Genomic DNA, 21,213 nt, shown 5'->3' with positions numbered 1-21,213 from the left:
CTCAACTAAATCTGTAAAGTATTCAGTCCTCATTAAATTACCTGTAAGAATGGTAAAACATCAATGTCAGGTTTCTAACCATTTCTTAACAGGCTCTTGTCTGTGTTGTTCCGAGAAGAAAAACAACAATAAGTATACAGTAAAAAATATAAATGTGACCCTGGACCACGAAACCAGTCTTAAGTAGCACTTTGTAGCAATAGCCAAAAATATATGGGTCAAAATTATCGATTTTTTATTTTATGACAAAAATAATTAGGGTAAGTAAAGATCATGCTCCATGAAGATATTTTGTAAAAAAAAAAAAAAAATTATATATATATATATATATATATATATATATATATATATATATATATATATATATATATAATGTAAATATATCAAAACTTCATTTTTGATTAGTAATATGCATTGCTAAGAACTTCATTTGGACAACTTTAAAGGCAAATTTCTCAATACTTTGTTTTTTTTGCACCCTCAGATTCCAGATTTTCAAATATTTTTTTTTTTTGCCTCATTTTTTCAGCATTCAGATGATGTATACATTGTCAATTTCGGAAAATGTACCCTTATGACTGGTTTTGTGGTCCAGGATCACAAATGCATTTGCTTTTCAAGGTATCCTATAAAATGCAAGGACAAAGATTTCAAAATGCTCGTAAATGAATTAATAAGAGCAGGAAAGATTTAAAATGTACTGCAGTAGAGTCTGTTAACACGCAGAATATCGTTTGAACTCATTTTCTCAGGTTGCCCAATAGAAATGTTACTGTCAGGAAGAGGGATGATGGTTGACTGTCTGTTCTTGGAGAAGGCAAACCTAAAACCACACAAACACACGCACATTCAAGTAATCAAACACATTTCAGAGTCACAATTGTCACAACCAATTTTCCAGATGTTTTTGGGGTATTCATAGAAGATAGATATGTTTGACTAAACTACAGAAAGACTTGCCTTCCATAGTGCATCACAGAGCTGTAGTCATAGGCAGTTTTCAGGTTGTTGGTCTTGATTTTGTCAAAGTTGTGCTCCTGCCCTATTATAGTGAATACAAATCTATCAAAACAATATTCAGTCATATTTAAAAAATCCTCATAATCTGCTATTTCTGCATCTAAATCACAAACAGACTTTTAGCAGCAATAAACATCAAACACTCACTGAAAAGATTTGCAACTATGCGAAGCACAACCTGCTTAAGAAATGTGTACTAATCAAATGTACCAGGAATAATGTTTGTAAAAAGGATTTGGACATGCTTGTCGCGGTCACTGCGGTTGTGTTCATGGTGAAAGCCCAGTGCATGCAGCAGCTCATGTTGCACTATATTCAGAGAGATGCATCCAGCACGGTCCAGAGACACAGTCTGACCTCCAATGCGACGACCCACAAAAGAGTAGCACCTATGGATCACACATAATGGAAGGACTCCATAATAATACTTCTGATTACAATCCTTTAGTTTAACCCCACCACATACAGCCATTACATTTACTGACATTAAATCAACTACAATGTAAAGCACCTTGGTTTTGAGGAATATTGGTAACCAAACTGTTTCCAGCAGCAATTGACATCCACAGTATGGAAAAATGGCGACCAGCCAGTTTTAACCTATCAACATTCTTCAAAACATTGTCTTTTGTGTTCAACAGAAAAAGAGTAATTCATACAGTTCGAAACAACCTAATGGTGAGTAAATGATGACAAATTTTTAATTTGGGGTAAGCTATTCTTTAAAAAATCATAATTCAAACAAAGCAACTTTTTAAGCGTAAATATAAAACAGGCTTAACCCAAGTGTTATAAATGGAAATAAAAGTTAGGTTTTTTACCCTGAATTAGGCTGTATGTTGATATAGTCCCTCTCTTTTGTGTGAGGTCTGAAGCGAATGCAGGTCGATTTCTCAAAGGATCTCAAGCCTTGTAAAATGACATTCTTCTCCTTGGAGGCTGTTGGAGAGGTATAGATATTAAAAATTGCTTGAAGAGTTATGATGTAGTACAGGGTTTTGAGTTAGGTAAGAGCTGTCACTCACAGTATTCACCAGAGATGACAAAGGGCACAAAGACTTTTCCATTTTGGCTTCTCTGCCATTTGCACCCATGAGCTGTGCATGGATCTGTGATTCCCGAGCCTGTTGCTACAGCGATGTCTCCAAATACAATCGATGGCTCATTCATTCTCTGTCCTGTATGGTATAAAGCACATTAATTCAGTCAAACGCTAATTCTGGGAACATCATTATTAGCTTGTACATAGGAGGGACTGCCCTGAACTGCTATGAAAAATCATTACATTCCTTATCAAGTCTATATTTGTATATTTTATTGAGCTGCTAACATAAACATATTTCACGAACAGTCTTACCTGCATATTTGTTGGCCCTTTGAATAACAGCTGACACTGATATATCATCTTGCTCAGTGCTGTTTTCTGAGAACCAGTGTTATTAAAAGATTTTTATTAAACTGAACATGGACATTAGTCATATTGCTGAAGATAATTTCTTACCGGTCTCCTCATTGCTCTTTTCCAAGATATCCTGTTTATGCATAAAATTTTGAACATACAGTATGTTGGTTAAAAATTCCTGAATAAAAATGAAAAAGTTCACAGAGGAAGGCTGCCACTGATCTTGTTTTCAATTTCACATATTACTGACATGTCTGCTCTTACCTCAACAGGGAGACTCTGAGCTTGAAGAGCGCTCAGCAGAAGACAGACCGTCACCAACAAGAACATCATGAGAGCTTGCTGAGAATCTATTCTAGATCAAACACAGTGTGGCATTAGGGATACATTTTGAAACTGTGCACATATGTTTTGAACAAGATGCATAAATAAAATAAAAAATGTACACACACACACACACACACACACACATGTTGGGTTTACATGTTTTATGGGGACATTCCATAGGCGTAATGGTTTTTATACTGTACAAACCGTATTTTATATCGCCCTAACCCTACCCTACACCTAAACCTAGCCCTCACAGGAGATTGTGCATACTTTTACTTCCTCAAAAAAACTCATTGTGCATGATTTATAAGCCTGTTTCCTCATGGGGACCTGAGAAATGTCCCCACAAGGTCAAAATCTACTGGTATTCCTATCCTTATGGGGACATTTGGTCCCCACAACGTGATGAATACCAGACCACACACACACACACACACACACACACACACTCTTCATCTTCGTATGTATTGTCTTATAAGGTCACTGATAACTTAAGCCTAAACTGAAATTGCATGAGTAATCTCAATAGTTTTCCAGCTTGAGAACAGGGAAAAGCAACATCATGAAATGGTCCCTTTTTGTCAAAAAAAAAAAAACAAGACCACTTTGTCTTACAATGCATAATGTAAGAAACTATTGTTGAGCATCTCCATGCTTGATAAGTACCTATATGTGCGTAATGGTGATTATTTAAAATTTATTTTATTCAGATTCTGAAAAATCACTTTTGCATTCTGAAACGGAAACCGAAATATTCTCCAATCCATGCCTGTTGCAAACATGTCTGTAGATCTCATCCCTGTTGAATAAAAGATCAAAAGAATAGACACTCACCTCACATTGGTGTAAATGTTCAGAATGAATCCAGCTCCTTGCTTAGTCTCTTAAGTGCTCTCCATTAAAATTTCATTCCACCACCTGTCAAATTACAATTTACAGACAATCTCAGACGATTTATGAAACCACTTAATGATTCAGAGATATACAGATACACAGATGATGAAACAGCTTGAGGACCTGACTTATAAGCATTAACCCATTCAGTCTCATACTGCACCAAATTTATACACAATATTACATTTTATAAAGACACCACAAAGACCCCCATAAAACTGAATCAAACTTGGGAAAAAGCCTTCAGCTTGTGTCTTTTTTATTAATAACTTATAAGAATTTACTGTTTTAAACATAAAAGTGTGAATAGAAACATGAAGTAATTAATAAAAATATAACATTTCAATAATTAATGATCAAATACATACTCTCATTTGAATTATAATTATTATGAAACGTGCAAAACAGTAACAAATGACTTAAAACTCTGAAAATACCTGTTTATTTGTACTTATATGTCAGTCTGAGACATCGTTGCCAGTGCGCTCTCAAACAATCCTGTCATCAATCGGCCATATTGGTGGCGCTGAACGTAAACGATGCCACTGAACTGAAATAAACTTGCATATTTTGCTGATTATTGCTGCTGAAAATGGTTCATTATTATCACGTTTTAGACAAAACATTTGGAGTAGTACAGACTTCCAGAAGTTATAACAAATCAAAGGAGAAGAGTGCAAAAAAACTGTCTGAGGAACAAAAGGCGTTTGTGGTTGGCCAACCTGAGCCAGGATTTCAAGGGCAAGAATTTTGACAACATTCAACATTCATTTGTTCTTATCATTTTCGGGTCAGGTAGGTAATATATTAGGCTAATAATTTAATTAATACTGCTTGCATGTATTTTACCACCTATTAACTTATCTTGCCCTTTCCTGCTTACTAAGTCCTTCTCTATATGATTTAGGAGCTTCGACACGTTTAGACAGCATTAGCAGAACAACGTATTTATTAGTACATTAACCATGTAATTCATGCTGTTGTCGTTTACATCCGAGTATAGCCAAAATGGCTGCGCATCTGGGTAACTGACCAAATCATATATAAGGTTGTAGGCCTATACTTATTAAACAAGCTCAGATTTTGACAAAGTGGTCTGATTCAAAAATTGGTTTAGCCACTGTCTGTTTTTAAGTGTTTCTTTCTTTTTTTTATTTAACAAACGTGAAATGGCTTAACTGTAAGTAGTGTTTAATTTACTATTATTTACATACTACATATTCATATACCATTTAGTGTTTGATTAAACTATAGTTGGTAAAAAGAGCCCAAGTGCCACCAACAGGCCTATTATGTGAAGTGTAAGCAGTTTAAGTTCAAGAACACTTGAAGGACTTTATTTTTTATAATTATGCAAATATATAATTTTACTACCGTAATTGTTCAATTGGAATTACTCCGTATATAAATGCCTTTTCTTTTCTTTTCTTTCTTTTTTTTTTTTTTTTTTTACATTTGAGCCCATGAGGAACTCTGTGCATGTCCCTCACCTGGATTGTGTAAAGGCAGCTACAAACTATTATTTACATGACAAAGGGCACTGGCCTTTTAAGGACATATAATATTTGGTTTATAAAATACTTTAATTTTACTTTAACGAGTAGTAAATCAAGGACCCAGACAACTCCATACTTCTCCTGCATACAGGTGTTAATTTGATGTAAGAGTGCGCCGCCTGCTGGAGAATTAAGAAAACTCCCAATCAGGTGACCTATTAGACAGAGTCTATGTTGCCAAGTCCGCTTTTTATAAGCAACATTGTTCCTGGTTTTTAACACCAAGTAGCTAATAAATCATAAGTGTAGATGGAAATTTTTAGGTATTGTTTTTATTATTGTTTGTAGAATAAAGTCACTTATTAGAGCTTACTTTTCCCAGGTAGGGCAAGGAACAAGAGATATATGGCCGCACAATAATCACATTTGTCATTTACCCCTACCTGCGGTTTGAGCTGCTTTCTGTTTCAATTTTCTTAACTCATAAGTATAGATGGCTGTAAGCTAGCTAGAATGCTAGCTGTAAGTTGTTTGCCAAAAAAACATATGTTTGTAAAATGCTCTTATTATATAATCAGACCAACGAAATCAGACAAACATGTACAGCACAAAACTGAGATCGTCTATTATTCGTGAGGAAAATCGGTTATTTTAAGCTTAGTTTGTAAGACTAATTTTATTTGGTAGTTTTTAACAAGATCTGGCAACACTGTTTTACGCGTAATACCAACGGACCTTCTCTGTCAAGGAGGGGGACGTTTCGGATCGTCTTGGTAATGGCGGACACATGTGGCCAAGTCCTCCTTGGGTCTGGATTAACAATCCTTTCCCACCCTCTTATGTACATCAAGGTTTTAGTTCAGGTAGGATTTAAACAATACATGCAAAAATGACAGCAGTAGCAAGTTCCCGCCTGCAAACGCGCCGCTGTCGAGTAGTTTCGATAGCATGTTGATAAACGTTAGCCAGTTCCTTTATCAACAGTAACCTGGTTAATACATAATGAAATGTGTCCTTCAGAGAGTGAGCATCGTTGTGTGCAGTACATTTGTTTGCAGGGATAAAAGTGTCGATGCTCATCATTATGGGGGTAACGTTAGTTAGCTGTACTAGCAGAGTTGTTGACCGCTGTCTATCTGCTGTGTGAGTTAATGCTCTAAAGGTCAGTCTGCTAGGTCTGTCAGTAATCATTTTTATAGCAGTTTTTGTAAATTTAATAAAAAAGTCGTGCTATGTTAATGTATTAAAAGCCCTTTGAAAACAATTCGAACAGCATTTTCACCCAGTATCTGCTGTCATTTGGTGTTAGGGTAATGCACGTCTGTCTTTCGGTATTTATGTATACACACTCTTACTTATATACACTGTCATTCTTGTAAGTCAGATATTCTGTACAGTATACAACAGATATTAGTATAACAATACTACAAGAGGGAACTGTGTACCTACATTTTTTGTTGTTGTTGTTTTCAGACACAATAAAATGTATTGTGTATCAATTTGTCACATTCACATCTGTTTTATTGGTGAACTTACTAATTTGTATCATTGCAAATATAGGTCGGACATGAACCTCTTCCTCCTACTCTAGGCAGAAATCTGTTTGGTCGACAAGTGTACCAGCTTCCAGGGCTTTTTGCATATGGTAAGATCATAAGGTGACCGGTTGCTTTTCTTTTTGTGCCTATAGCAGCTGTTAATTTAAGTCTTCATTTGATATGGAATTTGATTTTAAGAATTATGGAAAAATGCTTGCAGCTCTTACACATACATTTGTTTCTTTTAGCCAAACACATTGTCAAGATTGATGGGAAATCAGGCCTGTTTAAAGGCCTTGCCCCAAGGCTTTGTGCTGGGACCATTGGCACCATTGTTCACAGTAAAGTTTTGCAGGTACAGTATGCACACAACATTATTAATTCATATATATAATTATAATTTTCTGTTTTGATAAAAAATGTAAATTTGTTTTGTTCTGAATTTCTGGTATTGTGTAATCCTTAGTTTCCTTAGCATGATGCCTAGTTTTTTTTTTCTCTGGAACCATTTGCACCATCAGTAAAGTGCATGTTTCCATGTTTTCCAGTTGTTAGATAGACTTTTGTAACTGTGCATTGTGCAAAGTGTTGCCGGCTGTATGTTACAGTGTTCAGACTGTTGCAGTGTGACTTTTGTGTTTATCTGGCTGGGCACAGTTAAGCAGAGGTTATTTATACTCTGGTTTAAATGGCTCTAACCTTTTGTCATAACCCACAGAAATGCCAGGAGGAAAAGATTGAGGTAGGAACATGTTTTGTATATGTTTTCAGAGGTATTATTTTAGTGTTTGAATCCATTTTTTTCACCTTTTTTTAATGCTTTGACTGGCATTGCTGCAGTTAGTTATACATTTGTGTGTGAGATGATGTAATAGCATGTATCTCATCTCTTCACCTTCTCAGATAGTGGGATGCAGTCAGAAAGCAGAGGAGGGTTCTCTGCAACATGTAGTAAATGAGGTGAGACACATTGTAGGGTTCATACCTTCTTGTATGTCGGTCAAGGCCTGTTTACATAGTCATGAGACTAATGTGGCTGAATGACTCACAGAAGATATTTGCACACTTACTTTTGTGTTTGCACCAGTTACTGTTTTCTGAAATGTGTAATGTTTTGAGTGTGTGTTTGATTTTTTTACCCTCATTTTTTTTGTCTTCTTAGACCACTAAAGAAATGATTGCACGCTCATGTGCTACAGTTGTCACACACCCTTTTCATGGTAAATACATTTAATACAATAAATAACAGGATTCGGGATTTTAGTCTCTCATCAGTGTGTAAATATGACTTTTTTTTCCATCCCAGTGATCACTCTCAGATGCATGGTCCAGTTTATTGGTAGAGAAGCCAAATACAGGTTAGTTGTGTTTTTTTTTTTTTTTTTTTTCAGGCACAGTTTTCTTTTACGGTCTCACAGGTTTATCAATATATATTTTTTTGTTATTCTTTTCAGTGGTGTCTTTGACTCCATAGTTACCATCTACAGAGAAGAGGGAATCCTGGGTTTTTTTGCGTAAGTGCAAAATTACATGTTTTCAATATGAGGTAATCTATGGGTTGCCTCATGATGCATTTTTTAGTCCCAGACTAAAATGCATGTTTGATCTGTCTCAAACATATCTTTAAATATGTCAGTGCCCTTGTTCTGTCTCAAGATGCACACCTGTAATGTTTTCTTCTATGGCATTTTTATAAAAGCTGCTTAATTGTCTTAATTTAACTAAGGCCTAGTCCTAGCTTAAGCTAAGCCCTGTCTGTGAAACCAGGCCCTTGTGTCTTTAACTTCAGCATTTATGTGTTTGTCAACCCACAGTGGCCTCATTCCTCGCCTACTGGGTGATGTTCTTTCCCTGTGGATCTGCAACATGCTTGCTCACTTCATAAACACATACGCTATAGACGACTCGGTACGTAAGCAAACACAAACTTGTGTACGACCAACAAATTTTCATTTTAATGTATTTGAAATGATCTTTCAGTATTTACTGATTTACCATTGCATAGTTTTGCTAGAGCAATAATTGTACATAATCATAATTGCATCTTATGTGCTGACCTGATGATCCTGTTGTCCCTGTCTCAGACGAGTCATACAGGAGAGATCAAAAACTGCTCTCAAGCTGTGACTGGGGTAAGTCCTTTTTTACAGAACCATTAAATGACGAATGTTTCAGGCATCCGCCACAGCCTGAAATTTCTGTTTAAAATAACACAAGCATTTATACTTGTGTTTTTATTTTTATTAAAACATGAATAAAAACCATTCTAAATAGTAATGTCCTATTATAAAAATGCTTTATCCCTGTAAGAGTGGGCACGGCCAGTTGTAAACTTTATGGGTCTGGTTTGCCGTCGCATCCAGCTATTTTTAGCTGTACAAAATAAAAAAAGCTTGTTTTGCTGCTTGATATTGCAAATTGTTGTCTCTTACCATATTATTTTAATGTATTATCTTAATTAGGAACACACTGGTTTGTAGTGCAAACAGTTTTACTATTTACTGCAGGGTTGTTAATGTTTTTTCCCTATAGCAGCTAATGAACCAGAAATCTTGCCAATAGGCTTACTTTTGCCCAAGGTGGATGGGCTGATGTTTTAAGCTCTTATTCTTTTAAATAATGATATAAATGTATGTATATTCTTAAAAACCTGCATTGTTTTCTGAAGGCAAGCTGATGAGGTTTCATTAGATTTTCAGATTGTTCCTACATTTCGAAACTGTGTTTTAAAATTAAACAAATAAATAAGTTGTAACAATAAAAAAATAAAGATGTCTCATTTAAAACAATATATAAGAAAAAAAAAAGCTCAAGATTGCTTTTGGTTTGAAAAACACCAGCTGAATTAGTAAATTGGACAGATATTTTGCTCTATATGTGACCCTGGACCACAAAAACAGTCATAAGCGTCCATTTTTGTGAAATTTAGACAGTATTTGGCTGAGATACAACCATTTAAAAATCTTGAATTTGAGAGTCCATAGTGAGAAAATCGACTTTAAAGTTGTCCAAATTAAATTCTTAGCAATGCATAATTACAAATCAAAATTAAGTTTTGATATTTACGGCAGGAAATTTACAAAATATCTTAATGAAACGTGATCTTTACTTAATATCTTAATGATTTTTGGCATAAAAAAAATCAATAATTTTGACCCGTACAATGTATTTTTGTGTGTGTGTGTCTGTGTGTGTCAAGTACAATAAAAAGAGCATCAGCCCGTGGCAACTCTATTGCCAGTGTGTCTGTTGAGGGTTGTTTTGTTGGTCTAGGTTTTGATATTGCTCTCATTCTAACACATTACTTCTTTCTTTTTTTTAATTTTTACTCAGTTTTTTGCAAGTATGCTGACGTATCCATTTGTATTGGTGTCCAACCTGATGGCAGTAAATAACTGTGGGTAAGAAATGTTGTGTGACTCCAGTGGAAGCATTTGTGAATGGCATTACATGCTATTTTACTGTACATGAATAGTAAGTCAGTAGTCTTAAACATATTCACCCCTTTCAAATGATGAAGTTCTGTTCACTCGCCGAAAATGACATGTACTGTGATTTTCGGCTACTTACAATATTTAAGACTATTGCAGGTATTGTCGTAAACCATATAGTAAATGTTTCTCCTGATCTGACCCAGGCTGGCTGGAGGTCTGCCACCTTATGCTGCCATTTATCCCAACTGGCTCCACTGCTGGAGTCACCTGAGTCGAGAGGTGAGCACTTTTTCTTGATATGAATTACTAGGAATGGGTATTTGCATTTTGTTAACGTTTCTTGAATGTGTTAGTTCTTCCGCTGATGAGCTTATAATGTTAATTGGGATCTTAATAGTCTAATTGAATTAAAGAGCTAATAGTATTAAAGCAGCACACTACTGTGATAATGAGTTTACCTTTGTGACTGCATAAAATGACCAGACAGTGTTTTATTCTGGTCATCTAGATCCTTTTTTTTCTGTTACTAAGACACTTCATTGTTAGCAATGGTTAACATTTGAGGAAACTGTCAAAATATATTTTTCTGATCCCCTTCTCTTTTTGTGTGTCTCAGGGTAACATGAGCAGAGGCAACAGTCTGTTCTTCCGGAAGTTGCCTGCAGGAAAGACGTACGCCATTGAGCAGAAGAGATTTTTTTGAATGGGAAGCTATGAGCATAGTCTAAAATTATAATAATATAATTGAGCTGGCCCACAAAGTTGGACTCCTAATTCTTCGTATGCACTTGTTTAAGACGACAAACTTTTTTTGATAATCAGTCCGCATCAGCCTCCAGGATTATTACTGTTAATTTTATCAGTACGTTGTTTTCACTACATTATGATTTGATTTGAAATCATGAAAGAGCTTTATTTTAATACCCAGGGATTTGTATACATAACCAAGTAAAATAAACCGCACTATGATTTCAGTGGAGCACTCGAGGGCGCTCTAGACCATCTGTGCCTGAGTCCAGTACAGGCCCCTTACATCTGTTTTTTGTGCTTGACCATAATTCTTGTCAGTAAAACAGTAATTCTACACCTGCTGTTGTCTCTACTGGTTCATGCACTGACTGACTGACAAACAAGAAATTCTCTTCCCTGTTAATAGTAGACTGTGTTATGTGTGTTCATGTGAGAAGAAGGTTATGCAGCACCATACCACTTCATTGTCTATCTGATGTCCACCAGATGTGTTTTGCATTATAGGCTTTACTCACCCTGTTGATTTTTGACAGATAAGAGCCTATGTGGCTTCATATCAGTGAGGAAGTTAGAACTGTGTGTTGTGGAGGGTGATTTCCAGCCTGATCTCCATCAGAGCTCTGGTCCAGTTGCAATCGGTTGATATTTTTAATTCCAATGACATTCTAATTGACCCAAATAAATGTGAGAATGATTTTTTTGGTCTTTGTGTCTTAGTTGTACAACAGACAGGTGCTACACATACAGAATCATTTCAGGAACTAGCTGTAACATTGTACTTCACTTTTGATTTTATTGTCATTGTCTGGAAAACAAGAGTAAATGAAATACAGTTTGACCACAAATGCAAATAACATACACAGCCTTTAAATAATATTATAGCGCAAGCAAGAAAGTATCGGGGGGAAAAGGATTTATTAACCATTATGTGTTTTTTTTTTAAACCAGGGGTCTTCAAACAGAGGGCTCCTCCAGTTTTGTTTTATGATAAATGATAAAAATAAAAATATGCGTTAGAATAATTTGCATCTACCAAAGCTAAGCTAGTTAAGCTGATTGTTTAGGTGTCCTGTCTACAAGTATGTATTATGTAAAATTACAATGTAATGTACATGTATATGGTTTTGTACATCAATATTCAATCAATATTTAATGCCTTTGATATTACCACACTAAGCATTTACATACAGTTGAGGACAGAAGTCTACATACACCTTGCAGAATCTGCAAAATGTTAATTATTTGAGCAAAGTAAGAGGGATCATACAAAATGCATGTTATTTTTTATTTAGTATTGACCTGTATAAGATATTTCACATAAAAGCTGTTTACTTATAGTCCACAAGAGAAAATAATAGTTGAATTTATAAAAATGGCCCTGTTCATTTGTTTTGTTTTGTCTAGTGATAGTTGTTCATGAGTTCCTTCTTTGTGCTGAACAGTTAAACTGCCTGCTGTTCTTCAGAAAAATCTTTCAGGTCCCACAAATTCTTTGGTTTTCAGCATTTTTGTGTATTTAAACCCTTTCCAACAATGACTATGATTTTGAGATCAAGGACAACTGAGAGACTCTCGTGCAACTATTACAGAAGGTTTAAACGCTCACTGATGCGCCTGAAGGAAACATGATGCATTAAGAACCAGGGGTGTAAACTTTTGAACAGAAAGAAGATATGTACATTTTTCTTATTTTGACTAAATATTTTTTTTTTTCATTTAGTACTGCCCTTCAGAAGCTACATAAGATACTTACATGTTTCCCGAAAGACAAAATAAGTTAAATTTACCCTGATCTTCAAATTTCAAAAGTTTTCACCCCTTGGCTCTTAATGCATCCATCATGTTTCCTTCTGAAGCATCAGTGAGTGTTTAAAGCTTGTGTAATAGTTGCATATGAGTCCCTTAGTTGTCTTCAGTGTAAAAAGATGGATCTCAAAATCATACAGTCATTGTTGGAAAGGGGTTCAAACTCAAAAATGCTGAAAAACCAATTAATTTGTGGGACCTGAATGATTTTTCTGAAGAACAGCGGGCAATTTAACTGTTGAGGACAAACAAGGGACTCATGAACAACTATCACTAAAAAAAAACAGAAGTGACTTCTGGTAATGACACAATATTAAAAATCAAGTGTATGTGGTAATTTTGATAAATTAAACTAGTATTATCTCTTGTGGACTACATGTAAACATTCTTTATGTGAAATATCTATTTAAGGTCAGTACTAGATAAAAAAAAATACCATGTATTTTTGTGATCCCTCTTATTTTTGTTAAAATAATTAACATTTTGCAGATTCTGCAAGGTGTAAGTAAACTTTTGACTTCAACTGTATATATTAATAAGATACAATATATTTTGGGGGGTTAGGTTAGCTTTTCTGGTCAACATGGCAGATAAAGTGCTCAGTTATGTGACCTCAACGTGATGTAAAATGTGTCCAAGAATCCCAACTCTGGTCATACAGCTTCAACAATATACATCCCAAACTTTAAAATAAGCTTAAAGAAGAGGATATCTAACAATATTTCAGTTTTTACAACAGAATTAGTAGCTATCTTTTTAGCCGTTGAATGTGTAGGTCACTGAATGTGGTAATATGCTCAGATCTATTCTCAACCTTAAAAAGTGGGCAGTCTACACCACAACCTTAATATAGTTTATGAAATCCTTCTAAATCTGCATAAATTACAGAATATGGGGGAAAAAATGATTGTGGTAATGTTGTCGTAGTGTTGTGTGTTTGTTTTGGATGCTCATCTGTATTTTGAAAAGCTCTTGTAAACGCAGATTGTCTACGCATCTGTACATTTTTATGCCATATTTTGTTAGGCTTTTGTTATTGTAATGAGAATAGAAAAACAAGCAACTTAACATAAGTTGATATTCATGTATTAAGACATTAAAGGGGAAAAAAAACTTGTTTAAATTATTCTTTATCCAGAACAGGTAAACATGAAACAGGACTATACAACACTGTAAAACACGGTCTATTATGTATTGCATATGAATGAGAAAACATAACCTCACATTGCAAAATGTCCTTAGTGTCCCAGGACAAACAAAAATAGACAATGCCTTATTAAAATATCACACAACAGCAGCTTTAGATTAAAGGACTCATAATATCATATTCCACTTGTCACGCTACACTCCTGTCCAATTGGCGGCGCTAATGTCACCATGCACCAGGTTTGCTAGCCGCAAAAAATCTACAAGAAGAAGAAAAAGAGCAGAAACAACACTTTCAAGATGTCGTCGCTGAATGACAGATCAGTTTGGGATGAAGTGGAGGTCTGTTTTATGATTTTTAGGGGTTCTGTACTGTTTTATAAAACCAGTAAATATTGTACATATTTGCAGAAATATGTATTAGGAGTGACGCGTTGAATGAATGTTTGAGCACTGGCTTTGGGTCTGATGGCTTTCTGATGGAAGAGCATAGCATGACACAGTGAATTTCACTTTGCTTCATTCAATCTTTATAAGTGTGTGCATTCACCCTTACGATCATTTAACGTGGTTGATAATGACAGAACAACTTCTGATTTTAATTCCGACTAAAATTACAAAAAGATCGAAAAACATATGTAGTACAAGTGTGATTGTGGCTTGCTAAGTTAGCGTTAGCAGAGTGATCATGGTAACGGAGGTTTCCTGCTGCTCACATTAAGTTGGATCAGAAGATTGTTTGAGTATTACTATTCATTATAAATATAGGATATCTGACGTTTATGAGGTTAAAGCATGGAAGACTTTAAAACAGACAAGCCATATTCAAACATGACGACTCTGTTATATTTTACAGGATGGCATTGGCGAAGAAGTCCTTAAGATGTCCACTGAAGAGATTGTTCAGAGGACTCGTCTTTTGGACAGTGAGATTAAGGTACCCTTCATACTGTAATTCACATTTAGTGTGCAGATGATTGTTTTCAGTGTCTGTATCTCATTATAATGTACATGATTTCAGATCATGAAGAGTGAGGTCCTGCGTGTCACTCACGAGCTGCAAGCCATGAAAGACAAGATCAAGGAAAACACAGAGAAAATCAAAGTCAACAAGACTCTGCCCTACCTCGTCTCTAATGTCATAGAGGTAAATATGTCCCCTTTCTCTAGACATCTTATTTGCCGTGTCAAAATGGGACATAAGGAGCTTTTTTGGTCTGTATGCGCATGGGATTCAAATTTTGTATGTGTTGTGTGTTTGAATGGAAGCTGCTAGATGTTGATCCTAATGACCAAGAGGAGGATGGAGCCAATATTGATCTGGACTCGCAGAGGAAGGGCAAGTGTGCCGTCATCAAAACCTCTACGCGGCAGGTGAGTCAGTTATGTTTTTTGAACAGCTTCATAATTTTCCATCATGCTTTTTCTTTTCCGCTACAAACATTTTTCTTTGTGTGTGTGTTTTTGGTACTGCTTTCTTTAATACATGCTTGAATAGATATTAGTAACTTTATCTTAATAGTTTTATAGTGTATGACATTACTGTAATTGCAGACTTATTTCCTGCCTGTGATTGGTTTGGTGGATGCTGAGAAACTGAAACCTGGTGATCTTGTGGTAAGTAAAAATGAATTTCTCTTGGCGAGTTATTCACAGCCTTAAATTATGTTGATGAAAATGCATTGAAATGTTTAATTTGTTTCTGATCCTGCTCTCAGGGAGTGAATAAAGACTCTTACCTGATTTTGGAGACTCTGCCCACTGAGTATGACTCCAGAGTTAAGGCCATGGAAGTGGATGAGAGGCCTACAGAGCAGTACAGTGACATTGGTGGCCTTGACAAACAAATTCAAGAGGTATTGAAGTAGCTCACAATGACAGAATTGTAGACAGAATGTTAGGTGAATTATTTCTGAGCTCACTGCTGTGCTCTTTGCAGCTGGTGGAGGCAATTGTTCTGCCCATGAACCACAAAGAGAAGTTTGAGAATCTGGGGATCCAGCCACCAAAGGGAGTTCTGATGTACGGACCACCAGGCACAGGAAAGACCCTGCTGGCCAGAGCCTGTGCAGCCCAAACCAAGGTGCAGTGTCTCTGAAAGAGAGAACCATCAGTGATAGGGCTGAACTAATGATCTGGAGAACATGCATGTTTGTTGTTTAATATGTGACCCTGGACCACTTAAGTAGCACGATATATTTGAAGCAATAGCCAACAATACATTGTATGGGTTAAAAATAAAAAAAAATCTTTTATGCCAACAATCATTGGAATATTAAGTAAAGATCATGTTCCTTGAGGATATTTTGTGAATTTACAACTATAAATACATCAAAACGTAATTTTTGATTAGTAATATGCATTGCTAAGAACTTGATTGGGACAACTTTAAAGGCAGATTTCTAGTAGTTGTATCTGGGCCAAATATTGTCCTATCCTAACAAACTGTACATCAATGGAAAGCTTTATTCTGCTTTCAGATTAAATGCCCTTTATGACTGGTTTTGTGGTCCTTGGTTACATATGATTAAAGAAAATAAATAAATGAATGAATCTAAACTCTATTCCCAAAACGTGGTGCTGTTTTTGGAGAGAAAAAAGTAGCTTTGTGAATTTCTTAGGGTCGTGTGCCCAAGTAATGATCAAACTCTAAAACTACTTCTGATTATAAGTACTTAAATTGATCTTCAATTAATAGTCTGTCCTTTTGACATCCTTGTACTACATTTTGTGTCAATGCATCAAACTTTATCTTAATTAAATTTTTTGCTGTCCTTTTACAGGCAACATTTTTGAAATTGGCTGGCCCTCAGCTGGTGCAGATGTTTATTGGTGATGGTGCCAAACTGGTACGTGACGCATTTGCTCTTGCCAAGGAGAAGGCTCCCTCCATCATCTTCATTGATGAGCTGGACGCCATTGGCACCAAGCGTTTTGACAGTGAGAAGGCCGGAGACAGAGAGGTGCAGAGGACCATGCTGGAGCTGCTCAATCAGTTAGATGGCTTCCAGCCCAATATGCAAGTGAAGGTATGCACTTGAGCCTATATGATACTCTGTCATAATTGTGGACCTGTCAGCCTTAAAGGGTCATCGGATACCCATAGTCAACAAGTTGATATGGTTCTTTATGGTCTTAATGGAAAAATTTATAACGTACTTTTGGTTAAAAGTAAAGCAACACCCTTTTTAATCCAAGATGTTCATGTCTTTCTTTCTTCAGTTGCAAAGAAAAACATTTCAGAATTTTTTTGCTATATAATGGACTCATATGGTGCCCCGAGTTTGAACTTCTGAAATGCAGTCTAAATGCAGCTTCAAACGATCCCAAATGCGATTTTAAACAATCCCAGCCGAGGTAGAAGGGTCTTATCTAGGGAAACAATCAGTTATTTAAAAAAAAAAAATGTAAAATTTAATCTCAAATGCTCGTCTTGTCTTGCCCTCACTAAACTCTGTGTATTCTGGGTTAAGACAGTTAGGGTATGTCGAAAAACTCCCATCGTATTTTCTCCCTCAACTGAAGTGGGTATACGCTTAATTTATGAATTCCCCCAAACCCCCCAAACAGAAGTAATCATCTACATCTTCAGTGGCTCAGGTGTCGGGAATAAATGATGACTGCTATGTTCATTATTACATCCAACAACAAAAACAAAAACACCTCAATCCCTAAGGAGACATTCTTGTCTACTCCTGGTCTGGCATTGAAAAAATGGCGGACTGTTTACTGCTCACTCAGGGTGGGTCTGTGCTAAAACGGCAGTGTCAATCAACAATCGTGGGAGCTGCCTGTGCAGAACTACATCACTCTGCCAATAACCTCAGAACAGTTTGATCTGAGAAAGTGATTATTATTTTTAAAAATAAACGTAGACGCAAAAGTAGAAGTAAAACTAAATGCACTGCCAACACGCATTTATGTTCATGCAACATGTAAAAGTAAATTTTGCATCCAATGACTTTAAGTTGTGACTTTTTTTCGTGTCCCCCTAGGTGATTGCTGCCACTAACAGGGTGGATATTCTTGACCCAGCTCTGCTGCGTTCAGGTCGTCTGGATCGTAAGATTGAGTTCCCCATGCCCAACGAGGAGGCTCGTGCTCGCATTATGCAGATCCACTCACGCAAGATGAACGTCTGGTATGGAACATTTGTTTTTTTTGTGTCTCAGTTAGTCTTGGGTGTTGTTATGAGTAAATATATATTTTACAGTTGCTTTAAAATGGTTATTTTGTGTTTTGGCACATCCACTGATTAGGCTGGTAGAGCACACAGTTATTGTGGGCAAGATATAAAGTTAAAGCCAAAAGATAACAAGAGCTTTCAGAGCTTATTTAATATTTTCTTGGGGTGCATTGTTCTCTCCCATATTTATTTCATTTTATTTCCCTTTCACTTCTTTGTGTGCTATAGTCCTGATGTGAACTATGAAGAATTGGCACGCTGTACTGATGACTTCAATGGAGCTCAGTGTAAAGCAGTTTGTGTTGAAGCTGTAAGTATGATTTCTACAACCTTAAATTAATTTATCTGTACTGCTAGTATGTCTTTTTTTGAGGTGGTATTAACAATGTGGTTAAGGCCTTAGACTTGGATGTCATTTGTTGTTATTGCATGTTACCTAAATGTTTATTGTTCTGTTTTGTGTTTTAGGGCATGATTGCTCTGCGCCGTGGGGCCACTGAACTTAACCATGAGGACTATATGGAGGGAATTCTGGAGGTGCAAGCAAAGAAGAAAGCCAATCTGCAGTACTATGCTTAACCCAGTGGAGGATTGTGTGTGTGTGTGTGCGTGTGTGTGTGAGTGAGAGTGTGTAAGCGGGATCAGGTACACCTGAACACTACTGGGATCCAGTACTGTTCTGATGGAGACCGATTAAACGAAATCAGATGACTGCCTCACTCATGGAATATTTTTCAGTTAACTTCTATGTTTGTCTATCAGTTCATTAAAACACAAACCTTTTTTCCATTATTTTTTTGTCCTTTTTTCTAGGAAGGTATCAAGTACTGTTTTCCATATCTCCACTGTCTTGTGATTTTATTAATAGAGATAGAAAAACCATGAATGATCTTGGATATGTAACCAAGCTCTTCCATTTTTCAAAGCTGTAATTTCTGCACTACAAGTTTACAGTTTAAAATCTGCCATTGCTCATAAAGTTAGTCCTGCCCAAAATTCATACCATTGGTTTCTCCAATGCTACTGTGTCGGGCTGGTAGAGATACTTAGAAAAACAGCAGCGTTTTGATTGTGCTGAAGTGTTTAAACATTTTTGCAGGAATCAACCTACTTGAAGAAAGTATTTTAACTTTTGTTTTGTAATTTTATTTTATAAATGTTCATGTATAAATACCAAAATACATGCTCTCAAATACAGGCTCTCAAAGTTTTATTACATATAAAAAAAAGATTGCACATAAGGGCTAATAATATCATTTTTTAACTGTTCATAATTCAACAACATGCCCACACTGCACGAACAGTTTGAATTGCATCATAATGCTGGAAATTTCAGCTGCAGTTTGTCTAAAATATATGCCATAATGTCATGGGAAAACCTTCAAGGATCCTGTCTGTTTATCAGTTCCCACACTATGTTGGCATGTTGTTTTCTTGAGAGGATGAAGTACAAAATAATATGATTCTCACAGTCCTTTATTAAGAATTTTTCACAGAAACAGTTTAGCTCTGTCAAAGAGTCTGCCAAATAAATCTCTCCTTCATTGCTCTTCTTTACTAACTGTCACTTCATGTGTCCCAGATGGTATTGGTGAACTTTTGTGGTGGTCATTCTCCTCTCCTCCCTTCTGACCTCTGCATTTGACCCATACGCACACAAGCAGACCTCTGCAGTGCTTCCGGAAAGCTGGATCACAGCAAGCGTACAGCAGTGGGTTTAAACAGCTGTTCACGTAGCCCAGACAAATGGAGTACGGATGGGCTGCCACCAACCACTGGTCAAAACTGCAAGAAAAGGGAAGGATACCCAGTTCCACCATAGCAGAGAGTGTCTTGTTGGTGTGGAAAGGAAGCCAGCAGAGGAAGAAGGCCAGCACAAGTGTGATGATGATACGGAGGAGACTGCGTTGGCGTGCATGATCAGGGCGCGGGCCTAGGCTGAAGTGTCTGGAAAGAAGTCGCCCCAGCCAGCCATAGCAGAGCAGGAGCACTACAAGAGGTAACAGGAAGCCAAGCAAAGTTGATTTTAACCCCAAAGCTGCTGACCACATCAGCTCTGCCTGCTCTGCAGCAGCAGGGTCCAGCTCACTTGAGATCATACTAGAGTAGTCCATATCACACAAGCAGGAGAACGCATGTCCGTCCTGCTCGTCACCGTCATCTCCCGCTTCCAAATCCACCTCTCTTACAGTCCGCAGAAGGAGAGCAGGTAGTGCCAAGATTCCAGCCGCCAGCCAAACACTACCCACAATCCACTTGGCGCGTGTGGTCGACCGTCTCTGCTTTGAGTCGTTGGCACGCTTTCGCATTATGACGCAGTAACGTTCCACGCTAAGCCCAGTCAGAGAAAACACACTTGCGTACATGTTCAGTGCCACAATGTAACTGCTCACCTGACACAGAACTTGTCCGAAGGGCCAGTGGTAGCCCAGCGCTGTGTACGCTGCCCACAACGGCAAGGTCATGACGAAGGCCAGGTCAGCCAATGCTAGACTGGCTATTAAAGACTCTGTTACTGTACGAGAAGATGTAGGGGAGGGGCAAGGAGATGGATCGGAGGTCTGGGAAGATTTGGAACCGCTTCCAATCCTCCCGCGGCCTCTCATTCGGCGGTCCAGGTACACCCATAGCACCAAGCCATTACCCAGGGAGCCCACGACAAACACCAAGAGGTACACACTCGGAATCAGCACCCAGGTTGCAGACCATTCTCTGTAGTCACATGAGGGAAAGGGAGAGGGTGAAGGCAAGGGCAGAGACCCAGACATCTGAGAGCCACACACTTGCACCTAGTGCAGAGAGCAAGTGGATGACATGAGCAGGAATGAGAACTGAGGGTTTCTTTTTAAGGGCTTGAGAGGGTAAGAATGGTTTGCAAGAAGAAACGCTTCCTTGTAAACTGATGATGTCTTTCCACTGGACTATATTTAGATGTTTCCCAGGAATTAGTTTAAAGAGTCAGTGAGACTTCCTTCCTCCTCAGTCCTCTTCGATTTCTGTGGGATATCAATTACAGACAAAAGAAAAAAGGTTATTGGAAGTTGTACATTGAATACAGATGAGAAAGAAATTCTCACATGTCACCCTGACTTTTTTTTTTTAAAAGTTGCACATGCTAATATTTTACTGGATCACCTTCAGCTTCGATTACGCGTTGTGGCATTGTTTCAACAACTATTTCTATCACTGGTTGCATTAATTTTTGGCTGAG

The 21,213-nt window shown here is 37.0% G+C and overlaps 4 protein-coding genes across 4 annotated transcripts; 2 read left to right on the top strand and 2 right to left on the bottom strand.

Annotated features, from left to right (window-relative positions):
- Positions 1-690: 690 nt before the first annotated feature.
- c6ast1 (six-cysteine containing astacin protease 1) lies at positions 691-2,755 on the bottom strand. The gene is made up of 8 exons (XM_073836028.1): positions 2,687-2,755; positions 2,522-2,552; positions 2,378-2,443; positions 2,046-2,198; positions 1,842-1,959; positions 1,231-1,409; positions 961-1,042; positions 691-823 (listed from the first exon to the last, which is right to left on the bottom strand). Exons 1-8 carry the CDS (start codon positions 2,753-2,755, stop codon positions 691-693), a joined length of 831 nt encoding a protein of 276 aa, XP_073692129.1.
- A 3,104-nt stretch (positions 2,756-5,859) lies between these two features.
- mtch2 (mitochondrial carrier homolog 2) lies at positions 5,860-11,559 on the top strand. The gene is made up of 13 exons (XM_073836027.1): positions 5,860-6,005; positions 6,703-6,787; positions 6,929-7,035; positions 7,399-7,422; positions 7,584-7,640; positions 7,843-7,900; positions 7,987-8,038; positions 8,135-8,194; positions 8,495-8,588; positions 8,765-8,812; positions 10,014-10,081; positions 10,318-10,393; positions 10,731-11,559. The coding sequence occupies exons 1-13, from the start codon at positions 5,919-5,921 to the stop codon at positions 10,815-10,817; spliced, it is 903 nt and encodes a 300-aa protein (XP_073692128.1). The 5' UTR covers positions 5,860-5,918; the 3' UTR covers positions 10,818-11,559.
- A 2,524-nt stretch (positions 11,560-14,083) lies between these two features.
- psmc3 (proteasome 26S subunit, ATPase 3) lies at positions 14,084-18,794 on the top strand. The gene is made up of 11 exons (XM_073837016.1): positions 14,084-14,158; positions 14,673-14,753; positions 14,838-14,963; positions 15,086-15,190; positions 15,371-15,433; positions 15,535-15,672; positions 15,756-15,899; positions 16,600-16,845; positions 17,812-17,957; positions 18,231-18,312; positions 18,471-18,794. The coding sequence occupies exons 1-11, from the start codon at positions 14,117-14,119 to the stop codon at positions 18,579-18,581; spliced, it is 1,284 nt and encodes a 427-aa protein (XP_073693117.1). The 5' UTR covers positions 14,084-14,116; the 3' UTR covers positions 18,582-18,794.
- A 139-nt stretch (positions 18,795-18,933) lies between these two features.
- aplnr2 (apelin receptor 2) lies at positions 18,934-20,996 on the bottom strand. Its single transcript, XM_073837018.1, has one exon. The coding sequence runs from the start codon at positions 20,768-20,770 to the stop codon at positions 19,544-19,546; it is 1,227 nt and encodes a 408-aa protein (XP_073693119.1). The 5' UTR covers positions 20,771-20,996; the 3' UTR covers positions 18,934-19,543.
- Positions 20,997-21,213: the final 217 nt, after the last annotated feature.

Source organism: Garra rufa, chromosome 3 (genome assembly GCF_049309525.1).
Source record: "Garra rufa chromosome 3, GarRuf1.0, whole genome shotgun sequence".
NCBI lineage: Eukaryota > Metazoa > Chordata > Actinopteri > Cypriniformes > Cyprinidae > Garra > Garra rufa.
The sequence above is the reverse complement of the archived record's forward strand: the minus strand, read 5'-3'. Positions and strand labels throughout refer to the sequence as shown.

Coding starts and splice junctions, on each gene's coding strand:
- c6ast1 (XM_073836028.1), bottom strand. CDS start 2,755: ATGATGTTCTTGTTGGTGACGGTCTGTCTTCTGCTGAGCGCTCTTCAA. Junction 2,553..2,686: donor CTCAGAGTCTCCCTGTTGAG/GTAAGAGCAGAC, acceptor ATGCATAAACAG/GATATCTTGGAAAAGAGCAA. Junction 1,410..1,841: donor AACATACAGCCTAATTCAGG/GTAAAAAACCTA, acceptor TGTGATCCATAG/GTGCTACTCTTTTGTGGGTC.
- mtch2 (XM_073836027.1), top strand. CDS start 5,919: ATGGCGGACACATGTGGCCAAGTCCTCCTTGGGTCTGGATTAACAATC. Junction 7,423..7,583: donor GCCAGGAGGAAAAGATTGAG/GTAGGAACATGT, acceptor TCACCTTCTCAG/ATAGTGGGATGCAGTCAGAA. Junction 8,813..10,013: donor GCTCTCAAGCTGTGACTGGG/GTAAGTCCTTTT, acceptor ATTTTTACTCAG/TTTTTTGCAAGTATGCTGAC.
- psmc3 (XM_073837016.1), top strand. CDS start 14,117: ATGTCGTCGCTGAATGACAGATCAGTTTGGGATGAAGTGGAG. Junction 15,434..15,534: donor TGAAACCTGGTGATCTTGTG/GTAAGTAAAAAT, acceptor TCCTGCTCTCAG/GGAGTGAATAAAGACTCTTA. Junction 15,900..16,599: donor CCTGTGCAGCCCAAACCAAG/GTGCAGTGTCTC, acceptor GTCCTTTTACAG/GCAACATTTTTGAAATTGGC.
- aplnr2 (XM_073837018.1), bottom strand. CDS start 20,770: ATGTCTGGGTCTCTGCCCTTGCCTTCACCCTCTCCCTTTCCCTCATGT.